The 12,192-nt window shown below is 44.9% G+C and overlaps 1 protein-coding gene across 5 annotated transcripts in view; it reads right to left on the bottom strand.

The window, feature by feature from the left end:
* SV2B (synaptic vesicle glycoprotein 2B) overlaps positions 1-12,192 on the bottom strand; it is a 258,548-nt gene that overhangs the window by 51,333 nt on the left and 195,023 nt on the right. For all 5 annotated transcript variants that reach the window (XM_061394311.1, XM_061394313.1, XM_061394308.1 and 2 more), the window contains 2 exons: positions 4,234-4,367; positions 2,364-2,453 (listed from right to left, as the gene is read on the bottom strand). In XM_061394311.1, the coding sequence (XP_061250295.1) occupies positions 2,364-2,453; positions 4,234-4,367 (224 nt within the window). The remainder of the gene's footprint in view (positions 1-2,363; positions 2,454-4,233; positions 4,368-12,192) is intronic.

Below are 12,192 nucleotides of genomic sequence, written 5' to 3' on the forward strand. Positions count from 1 at the left end.
CCTCTGCCCATGGGACTCTCTGGGCAAGAATACTAGAGTGGTTTCCCATGCCCTCCACCAGGGGATCTTCCCGACCCAGGGATCAAACCCAAGCCTTCTGCAGCTCCGGCACTGCAGGCGGATTCTTCACCACTAGCACCTCCTGGGAAGCCACACATACACATATATCCCCTCTGTTTTGGACTTCCTTCCCACTCAAGTCTCCACAGTGCATTAGGTAGCCCTCCCTGTGCTCTACAGCAGGTGTTCATTAGTTATCTATTTTATACAAAGTATCAATCTGTGGTTAGTTTAGAAGTGATCCTTCCAGAGGTAACCTGGGGAAGACCACCCTGTGTAAGGTCCTGTGTGGGATAAGCAGGGCAAGACAGAGGTGGAAGGTCAGGGAGATTCATAGTTACAGGGACAGATGTACAAATGAAGTGCACAGTGATCTACGCAAAGACTCCTCTCAGGAGGGTTCAGGGCTATTGTGGGACAGATACCGCACGCTAATAAACTGCTTCACATGTGGGAAAATCCTTGGGAAATGGGCTCAAACTCAAAAGACATAAGCTTCTTTGCATGAGTAAAGGAGAAAGATGTGTTTTATTCCACAGAGAGGACAGGGGAGGGGAGGGGACTAAAGAAGGAGAAAAGACGACGGGGGTGGGGAGAAGGAAGGAGGAGACCCTGTACTCTGAGAGGTCGATCCTCCGTGACCCTTCAGTCCATGAAGTCGCACAGAGTTGGGCACAACTGAATGATTAACACATACACATGTATAGGAAAATTTTAAGCTAAATGTTATACTATAAAACTTCTAGAGGAAAGCACAGGCAGAACACTCTCTGACATAAATCACAGCAAGATCCTCTATGACCCACCTCCCAGAGTAATGGAAATAAAAGCAAAAATAAACAGGGCCTAATTAAACTTAAAAGCTTTTGCACAATGAAGGAAACTATAAGCAAGGTGAAAAGGTAGCGTTCAGAATGGGAGAAAATAATAGCAAATGAAACAACTGATAAAGAATTAACCTCCAAAATATACAAGCAGCTCATGCAGCTCCATACCAGAAAAATAAACAACCCAATCAAAAAATGGGCCAAAGAACTACAGACATTTCTCCAAAGAAGACATACAGATGGTTAATAAACACATGAAAAGATGCTCAACATCACTCATTATCAGAGAAATGCAAATCAAAACCACGATGAGATACCACCTCATGCTGGTCAGAATGGCTGCCATCAAAAAGTCTACAAACAATAAATACTGGAGAGGGTGTGGAGAAAAGGGAACCCTCTTACAGTGTTGGTGGGAATGCAAACTGGCAGGCCTATAGAGAACAGTGTGGAGATTTCTTAAAAAACTGGAAACAGAACTGCCATATGACCCAGCAATCCCACTACTGGGCATACACACCGAGGAAACCAGAATTGAAAGAGACACGTGTACCCCAAAGTTCATTGCAGCACCATTTACAATAGCCAAGACATGGAAGCAACCTAGATGTCCATCAGCAGACGAATAGACAAGAAAGTTGTGGTACATATACACAATGGAGTATTACTCAGCTATAAAAAAGAATGTATTTGAGTCAGTTCTGATGAGGCGGATGAAATCGGAGCCTATTATACAGAGTGAAGTGAATCAGAAAGAAAAACACCAATACAGTATGTTAATGCATGGAATTTAGAAAGATGGTAACAATGACCCTATATGCAAGACAGGGAAAGGGACACAGATGTAAAGAACAGACTTTTGGACTCTGTGGGAGAAAGCAAGGGTGGGATGATTTGAGAGAATACACTGAAACATGTGTATGTGAAATAGATGACCAGTCCAAGTTCAATGCATGAAACAGAGCCCTCAAAGCCAGTACACTGGGACAAACCAGAGGGACGGGGTGGGGAGGGACGTGGGAGTGGGGTTCAGGATGGGGGACACATGTACACCCATGGCGGACTCATGTCCGTGTATGGCAAAACCACCACAATATTGTAATTAGCCTCCAATTAAAATAAATATTTTTTTAAAAAAGGATGATTCTGAATACTATTAGACACATGTAGAATGTCTATGAGTGCTCTTAAATAATTTATATTTATATGTAAATATGGGTACATCTGGCTATCTCTATATGAATACAGCTAGTTTTTTCCTTTGCTATTTTTGAGCAATTAGTGGTACTAAGAAGGAGTCCATCAAAATACAAAAAATAATTATGATGAAGTAATATGATGCAGAATATCAGGGGCTTTATTTCCTTTTTGACAAATTTTCCATGATGTGCTTATGCAGTAAAATTATTTTTTAGCAAACCAAAACAGTGAAGAGGAGAGGCCCCCTCCGGCTGGCACAGGTGACCACGCACTCACCGTGAACACCTTCTCTGGGGCCCCCTTGGCCCTCATGTTGGTGTCGTGCACGTGCTTGAGAATCATCCAGGCTTCGTCGTGTTTGCCCATCTGGTAAAACCAAGAAGAGAGACATGAACAATCCTTTGCTAATTAGAGGTGGAAAACCCAACAGAGACAACAGGGTGCTGATGCCCACGTCTTAGGCCACTGGCCATGGATGCGTTACAATCTGCGGCTTGTGAAAAACCAACACAAGCTTCTGTTGCAGCCCATCCTGGGAGGCTAACCAGGCTGTGCCTTCAAGGTGTAAATACTGGGTATTATTATCGTCATAGGCTGTGAGTAACTACTTGTAGTTTTAAGGTTGAATAGACTGCAGGTGGGAGCCATGATCCTCTCTGGACAATTAAAGCCAAGACCCAACACATAACAGGTTCAATTGTGTCCCCCACGCCACTTCGATATGTTAAAGTTCTAGCCCTCAGTGCCCCCAGAAGGTGACTTTATTTGGAAGTAGGGTTGCTGCAGATGTAATTAAGATGAGGTCATCCTGGGGTAGGATGGGCCCCTAATCCAACATGATTGGTGCCCTTACAAGAAGCAGCCCAAGTGAAGACCTAGAGGCACTCAGAGAGAATACTTTGTGGTGACAAAGACAGATTGGAGTGAAAGAGCTGCAAGCCAAGGACCACCCCAAATGTAAGCAACCCACCCAGAACCTGGAAGAGGCAAAGTGAAGGTTGCCCTATGGCAGTGGCCCCCAACCATTTTGGCACCAGGCACCTGCGTCATGGAAAACAATTTCTACATGGACCAGGATGCAGAGGATGGTTTTGGGAGGATTCAAGTACACTTCATGTATTATGCACTTTACTTCTATTATCACTACATCAGCTCCACCTCAGATCATCAGGCACCAGGTTCCAGAGGCTGGGGACCTCTGCCCAAGGACTTCTGAGGGAGTGTGGCCCTGCAAACACTTTTGGCACTTTTAGCCAACACATCTGGGAGACAACAAATTTCTGTAACTCTGAGACACTCAGTTTGTGTTCCTTTGTTACAGCAGTCCTAGAGAGCTAATACACATCAAAGCTTCTGAAATAAGCTTGGATTAAAAAAAAACAAAAACTTTTTGCTGCATCTGCCCCTGACCAATGGGATGAAAGAAAACATTCAACAAGAAAGTCTGCAGAAAGTTAGAAGGAAGCTTGTGAGTGGACTCTGAGAACTCGGGCTGTAAGAGCCTTGGAGTCCTATCGCCCCTCCACCAGCCCGACCCGTCTGACCACTGCAAGCAGGAGAGCCCCCACCACCACCACCATCCAGCTGGAAACCTCACAGGACTGTGGGAGCAGCCTTCTGGAGGAGAGAGGTCCTGCAGAGGCAAGAGTCCTGCAGGGCTGGGGAGCAGAGAAAGATCGACAACCCAGTTCACTGCTGTAACATGGAAGAAACTCCATGCAGCTTTTTGTTTTGTTTTGGGCACTTCTTGTTTTGTTTTGTTTTGTTTTGTTTTCTGCCTCACAGCGTGTGGACGTTAGTTCCCTGCCCAGGGATTGAACCAGTGCCTCCTGCAGTGGCAGCACGTTGGGGAGGACCACTGGACTGCCAGGGAAGTCCTGCTCATGCAGCTCCGAAGGTCAACAGGACCTCTGGGGAGCATGGGTACCAGAAGCATCTTCAAGAGGGTGCCCTCCAGCTCCACCCAGACTCGGGAAGCAGTGCCGCTGATCTGCACTCTGTGAGCTCGGCTCCCTCCAGCTCTGGCAGTCCTTGCACCCTGGGCAGACCACCATCATGACGGGTTTAATGACAGGCCAGGTCAAAGCCGACCTGGGACCAAGGGGCTAGGAGAGCAGGCCTCACATGGGGTGGGGCACTGACTCACCTCCAGCAGAAACCTCGGGCTCTCTGGCAGGAACTTCAGGGCCACCATGGACACGGTGCAGGGCAGAGCGCAGACGATGACAAACACTCTCCAGCTGTGGAAGTGGTAGTTGCTGCCCATGCTGAAGCCCCAGCCTGTGAAGAAGCAGACACACAGCACTAGTTACAACAGCCAGGACATGGAGGCAGTGCAATGTCTGTAGACGAATGAATGCATAAAGATGTACTATCTGTTCATAGTGGAACACTACTCAGCTGTAAAAAGGGACGAAACTGGGTCATTTGTATTGATATTGATGGGCCTAGAGTCCATCATACCAAGTGAAGTAAGTCAGAAAAGAGAAAAGCAGATATCATATATTAATGCCTATTTGTGCAATCTAGAAATATGGTACAAATGAGCCTGTTCACAGGGCTGAAAGAGACACAGACACAGAAGACAGACATGTGGCACAGAGGGGAAGGGGAGGGTGGATGAACTGGGAGAGGAGCACGGACATATATACGCTCAGTTCAGTTCAGTGGCTCAGTCGTGGCCGACTCTCTGTGACCCCATCAACAACTCCCAGAATTCACCTAAACTCATGTCCATCGAGTCAGTAATGCCATCCAACCATCTCATCCTCTGTCATCCCCTTCTCCTCTTGCCTTCAATCTTTCCCAGAATTGGGCTGTTTTCAAATGAGTCAGCTCTTCCCATCAGGTGGCCAAATTATCAGAATTTCAGCTTCAATATCAGTCCTTCCAATGAACATTCAGGTCTGATTTCCTTTAGAATGGACTGGTTGGATCTCCTTGCAGTCCAAGGGACTCTCAAGAGTCTTCTCCAACACCACAGTTCAAAAGCATCAATTCTTTGGCGCTCAGCTTTCTTCATAGTCCAACTCTCACATCCATACATGACCACTAGAAAAACCATAGCCTTGACTAGACGGACCTTTGTTGGCAAAGTAATGTCTCTGCTTTTTAATATGCTGTCTATGTTGGTCATAACTATGACATAATATGGCATAACTGTGACAACATAATATGCTATCTATCTATGTTGGTCATAACTTTCCTTCCAAGGAGTAAGCGTCTTTTAGTTTCATGGCTGCAGTCACCATCTGCAGAAATAGATAACTAGTAGGAAGCTTCTGTATAGCACAGGGAGCTCAGCTCAGTGCCCTGTGATGACCTAGAGGGGGGGACGGGGTGGGACGGGGTGGTGGTGGGAGGGAGGCTCAAGAAGGAGGGGACATGTGTATACGTACGGCTGATTCACTTCATTGCACAGCAGAAACTAACACAACATTGTAAAGCAACTCTACTCCAATTGAAAATCAAGCAGTCAGAGTGTCTCTGACACTTGGTCTTAGAGCAACCTTCAAGAAAGTGAAAGTGTTAGTCCCTTGGTCCTGTCTGACTCTTTGCAACCCTATGGACTGTAGCCTGCCAGGCTCCTCTGTCCGTGGGATTCTCCAGGTAAGAATACTGAGGTGGGTTGCCATGCCCCTCTCCAGGGTATCCTCCCAACCCAGGGATCAAACCTGCATCTCCTGCATTGCATGCAGATTCTTCACCATCTGAGCCATCAGAGAAGACAAAGGAAAGCCAGAGCAGGGCCTTATGTGACCTAGGGTTTTGATGGGGGATTACTCTCACCCACGTCAAAGAGCAATGCCAGCTCTGGGTGATTCCAAAGCACAGGGCTTAGGACAACAGTTTGAAAACCACTGTCAGTCATAACGCTAATTTTTTTTTTTTAAGAAACTGAGCTTCTATATATTCAAATGAATTCATAATCATTGAAACAGAGAGGTGACTAGCTCCAACTCAGCTTTCATAATATTCAAAGTATTCCTAAAACTCATTTTTGGAAATTGCCTTTAGAATCTACAAAACGTTATTTCAAACATCTTTATAAGTAGCAAATTTCCCTCTTTCAGGGAACAATGACACAGTGGAAAGTGCCTGGATTTCTGCAGTCACATAGGTCAGAGTTCAAATCCTGGCTTTCTCACATCGTTATTGTTATGTTGGTGAGTTTTCACAGCTGTAGAATGCAGCTAATGTTACCTCCACAGAGTCACTGTGTGTGAAAACTCCCCAGCAATCAATAATAACTCACCTGCTTTGAGGGTAGCTTTGATTTGTTTAGAAATAGTTACATGACATTTAGTGCCAAAGATGGTGAGTAAAACGGGTGAATATCAGCAAAGATCAGCAAAAGAACTGTTTTCTTTTTCTTTCATGCCATTCAAAACAACCTCTGAAGACAATTCCAAGCGCATTTCTGGTTTTGGTCTTGTTTTTAAGGTTCTTTTTTTTTTTATGGGGACCATTCTTAAAGTCTTTATTGAACTTGTTACAATATTTCTTCTGTTGTTTGTGCTGTGCTTAGTCACTCTGTTGTGTCCAACTCTGCGACCCCGTGAACTTAGCCTGCCAGGTTCTTCTGTCCATGGGATTCCCCAGGCAAGAATCCACTGCAGTGGATTGCCATGTGCTCCTCCAGGGGATCTTCCCAACCCAGGGATCAAACCCAGGGCTCCCCCATTGCAGGCGGATTCTTTACCATTTGAGCCACCAGGGAAGCCCATGAATACTGCAGGGAGAAGGCTATTCCTTCTCCAGGGGACCTTCCCAACCCAGGAATCAAATTGGGGTCTCATGCACTGTCCGTGGATTCTTTATCAGAATTTTGTTGTTTATGTTTTGGATTTTTTGGCCTCAAGGCATGTGGGATCTTCGCTACCCAACCAAGGATTAAACCTGCACCCCGTGTATTGGAAGGCAGTCTTAACCACTAGACGGCCGGGGAAGTCCCCCAACTAGCATTTCTTAAAAAGACCTAACTTTATAAATAAATATAGTGATTTCTAAAGTTCAAAGGGTAAACATTATTCTGCTGTAAAATCTCTATTCCATTTACTTGAAAAATACACTAAATGGCTAACTCCAGAGGTGGGAGGTTTATGTCCTTAAGTCTATTACTTACCATTGCAGTTCAATTTGTTGTACTTGCCAGAGACTCCTAACTAATATCTCTTGTTTCTGCAGATATTTCTAACTCTATTTTCAGAGTGAAGGACTGGCCAGAGAGAATCCCAGGTGGAAAAACACGGGACTGTGGCCACTTTTACACAATGGCCACAGAACATAATACACAGAATACATCCAGCCTTCTCAATCGGAATCAAACCTCTTTATGCACCGCCCATCCTCCTTCCCATATCACTGGGGTTTGCTTGTTTATTTTAATTTTAATTAAAAAGCCTTTCCTTTCTCCTGGGAGTGACAACTGGAAGAGGAAGACAAAACCATAGAAAGATTTACACATTCTCAGCTCATGTTCAAAAACCATTCTGGCGTAATTAGAAATAACCACATAGCCATCCAACTCAGGTGGGTAACAAGAGAAGAACAGAAACAGGTATGTTTAGAGAGTACTCTGCCTCAGAGAGATATTTTTTTCTTAATGATAATATGTGCAAATTATCCAAAATCCATTATTCCCTCATGCCTCTCTGGTTTTTACGGTGACTTAGTAAACTGCACTTCATTAGGCACATCTTTGGGGCCTTAAATTAAATAAAATTAAATAGCGAACTACTTCCAAATATATGGAACAACCGCTAATATGGAGACATGGATTGTCTTGTTCACTGATCTTTTAGCTTGCCCTACTTTTTCTCCATCAGGATCTCACAAACAGCTGGTGCTGCTGACTACAGTGGGAATTAATCTTCCATAATATAGCCACATTTTTCAGGGCTGTGCCCATGACTTCCCAGAAAAACATTCTGAGCTTTGTAATTTTCTTTCTTAATGACTCCATCACCCAAATTCCTGGTGCCAAGACCTCACATCATTTCATTTCAGCAAACGCAATTAAATGGTTTGTACAAGCTACGTACAAACATTCCGTCTCCTTTCTGGATCACCCTTGCATTTGTCCCTGCTGAGTGGGGGCGATGTGAGCGGATTAATGTCTTAGGCCTATTAAAAAAATATCATCAAATAACTGGTTCACTGTGGACAAAACATCTGGTCCTGGTAAAAATGAGGCTTAAAATAAATAGTCACTCCTGTTACACTGTGATTCTAGTCTACCATATTTCTAGGATGGTTTGCCCTCAAGTAAATGTGCATTTCAAGCCTTCAAGCCTAATCATCCAAGAAGCCATTTTTAAATGGCATGTAAAAGCCACAGATTTCATACAAGCATCAGTTCAGTTCAGTTCAGTCACTCAGTCATGTCTGACTCTTTGTGACCCCATGGACTGCAGCATGCCAGGCTTCCCTGTCCATCACCAACTCCCGGAGTTTACCCAAACTCATGTTCATCGAGTCCATGATGCCATCCAACCATCTCATCCTCTGTCACCCACTTCTCCTCCTGCTTTCAATCCTTCCCAGCATCAGGGTCTTTTCCAGTGAGTCAGTTCTTCGCATCAGATAGCCAAAGTATTTAAGTTTCAGCTTCAGCATCAGTCCTTCCAATGAATATTCAGGACTGATTTCCTTTAGGGTTGACTGGTTGGATCTCCTTGCAGTTCACAAAAGCATACAAATAGGAAAATATCCCGTCCATTTGGAGTAGGATATTTAAGCACAAGCCCTGTTATCAGCCAGCAGCCTTATGGCCCCTCTGCCATGGGCATCCCATTTAGTCCTGATCAACAAGTTCCCAACCCGAATTAACTTATTGCTTCTTTAAAAACCAGACACCCAGACATTGGCACGTGTTAGTGGGTAAAGTGAAGTGAAAAAATGACACAGTTTGTAGTGACTACTGAAGGCTGCTACCCACCTCACAAAATCTTTCCAGTCCTTCTCCACTGGGTTGCAGACTTGTGGTTTGGGTGGGACTGACCCCACCCACAACGCCAGGGACGGGGAATGAAGTATATGAACCCTCAGTATCTGGCATCCTCTGGAGTTTAGTGATTGGCTGAGGTGAGCATATGACCTAAGCTGATCCAATCAGAGTGAAGCCAAGAACCTTTGCTCATTGGTTGGTTGTGCGGGCCATCCCCTTACAGAACAAGCAGTCTGCAAACAGGGCCAGAATTGCTAATACAGCTTGGAGGGAAGCCAGCCCAAGTACTAGAATCATCTCCAAAATTTTCTTGACATTCTTTGCATCCTAAGAACTGCTGGCTGTAAAGGCTGGCACAGATCAGATCTCTAGAGTCAATTCCCTTTGCTTCTTTCTCCCTTCATTTTATAGATGAAGGAACCAAGCCTGGACAAGCTAGAGTGACTTGTCCCAAATTACAGAGCCCTGCTATTTTGACTTAGCTTTTATCCAGAATCTATTTGTTCCCCTCCCAGCAAATTTTTCTAATTCAATTTATATGTAGAAATAGTTTCTTACTGTTAACACATTTGGACCAATGACCAGGGGAAATGATATTATATTAATAGCAAGGACAAAAGCAATTCCTTGGACCCATGTAACCAACAGCCTGGATAACTAAAGTGTGCCTTTAGGGGAAGGGTAGAATGCAGAGCCTAATATGGGGAATAATACAGTTTTGTATCTAAAATTATGAAAAACTGCCTGTGTGCACGTTTAGGCGCTTCAGTCGTATCCACCTGTGACCTGATGGACTGTAGCCTGCCAGGCTCCTTTGTCCATGAGATTCTGCAGGCAAGAATACTGGTGTGGGCTGCCATGCCCTTCTCCAGGGAGAACTGCCTATGGTAACAGAATTACCTGGAAAACGTCAACTCTTTATTTCATTGTTTCTGTTCATATTTCTTTCTCTGTTTCTAATACAAAATCCAGTGGGATATGGTCTCAAACCCATTTCCTCCAGCTTCAGGGCACACAGCTAGGTTACACTGCCCGGCATCCTTTGCCGTAGAGTGTGGTCGCATTACAGATGTGGGGCCAAGGGGATGTGAGCAAAGAGGATGTGATCCACTTCCTACCCTGCCCTTCAAAAGCACCCACATGCAACTGCCCATGCTGTTTTCCTGAACCAGCATGTAGGTTACATGCTGAAGAGGGGAGAGCACAGGCTGGGAGGAACCTGAGCCCGAAGATTACTGAGGAGCAGAGCTGCCCATAGATCAGAAAGACCAGCCAGCTTTGAAGGAGGGGAAAATATCTTTGGTGTCAAACCAAGATTTCAGGGTTGATCAGGTTCTCAGGGTAATATACCCAGCATCTCCTTAACTACACCAATCCAAGAAGATTGCTTCTTCTTAAAAAGATAATGCTGAAGCCTCCATTAGCCCAGAACAGACAACAGAGAGGTTTCGATTTAAAACAAGCATGCCAAGAGACAAAGGAACCCTCCTATGCTATTGGTGGAGATGCAAACTGGTACATCCTCCTATGGAGAACAGTAGAGAGGTTCCCTAAAAAACTAAAGATAGAATTGCCATATGATCCTGCAATCCCACTCCTGGGCATTATCTGGAGAAAATTCTAATTCAAAAAGCTACATGCACCCCAGTGTTCATAGCAGCACCATTTACAGTAGCCAAGACATGGACCTAAATGTCCGTGGGACAGATGAACGGATGAAGAACACGTGACATATATTATGGAATACTGCATGCATGCATGCTAAATTGCTTCAGTTGTGTCTGACTCTTTGCAACCCTATGGACTGTAGCCCACCGGGCTCCTCTGTCCATAGGATTCTCCAGGCAAGAATACTGGAGTGGGTTGTTATGCCCTCCTCCAGGCTATTTTCCCCACCCAGGGATCAAACCCACATCATCTCCATGGGGTCTCGAAGAGTCAGACACAACTGAGGGACTTCACTTTCACTTTCACTTTCATGCATTGGAGAAGGAAATGGCAACCCACTCCAGTGTTCTTGCCTGGAGAACCCCAGGGACGGCACAGCCTTATGGGCTGCCATCTATGGGGTCACCCAGAGTCGAACACGACTGAAGCAACTTAGCAGCAGCAGCAGCAGCAGCAGCAGCAGCAGCAGCAAGAACCTACTATATAGCATAGGAACCATTCTCTATATTTTGTAATAAACTATATGGGGAAAGAATCTGAAAAAGAGTAACTGACACAATCCTGTACACCTGAAAGTAACACAACATTGCAAACAAACTGTACTTTAATAAACGCACACACATACACACACGCACACACGCACACACACGCCCCAAGGAGGGGAATGGGTGGAGAAGTGTTGGCTAACTTCAGGGGCAGTTGTCTGCTCTTCCCTATGGTCTGCAGGATTCTAGATGATGGCAAAGCCTACACCCATAATCTGTAGTTTGCCAAAAATAATTTTGAAGGATGTTAATGGCGTTACCCAGAATACTCCAAAGGCATAATCAAATTCAAAACTGCTGCCTTCTCCCTACTTTACTCTTAATAAAATCCAATAGTGAAAGTTAATGTTGCCAAGTCTCTGTCCAGAAAATCCAGTTTTCACAATTAACCAAGATAATAAAATTGTCTCAGCTGAAACCAAGACCTTGTCTGTAAGGGCTGCTCCATGTCTGCAACCAAAAGAGGGACAGCAGGAAGTAAAATGGAAAATGCATGAGAGCACTGCGCTGCGAGGGAGGGGGCGTCAGGATTCAAGGTCATGCCAAGGCCAAGTCATCAATCTGGCCGAGTCACCAACTTCTTGGCCTCTGCTACACCATCTATAAAAAGGAGTTACTGAGCCGAATTCATTGTGAGGAGGAGAACTGGAGATGAAGTTTGCCTTAAAGGGCTTCCTGGGTGGCTCAGATGATAAAGAATCCACCTGCAATGCAGGAGACCCAGGTTCGATCTCTAGGTCAGGAAGATCCCCTGGAGAAGGGAATAGAGCCTAATTTGCTGTGAGGAGGAGGGCTGGAGATGAAAGTCAAAATCCCTTCAAATAAAAGAGAGGAAAGGAGAGAAGGAGGGGGGAGAAGAGGGAGGGTAGACTGTATTATTTCCAGACAGACGTGTACTGAGATTAGCAATATGTCTCCAGTGCTGGAAGTTCTTTAGAAAGAT

This window comes from Bos javanicus, chromosome 21 (genome assembly GCF_032452875.1).
Source record: "Bos javanicus breed banteng chromosome 21, ARS-OSU_banteng_1.0, whole genome shotgun sequence".
Taxonomy (NCBI): Eukaryota; Metazoa; Chordata; class Mammalia; order Artiodactyla; family Bovidae; genus Bos; species Bos javanicus.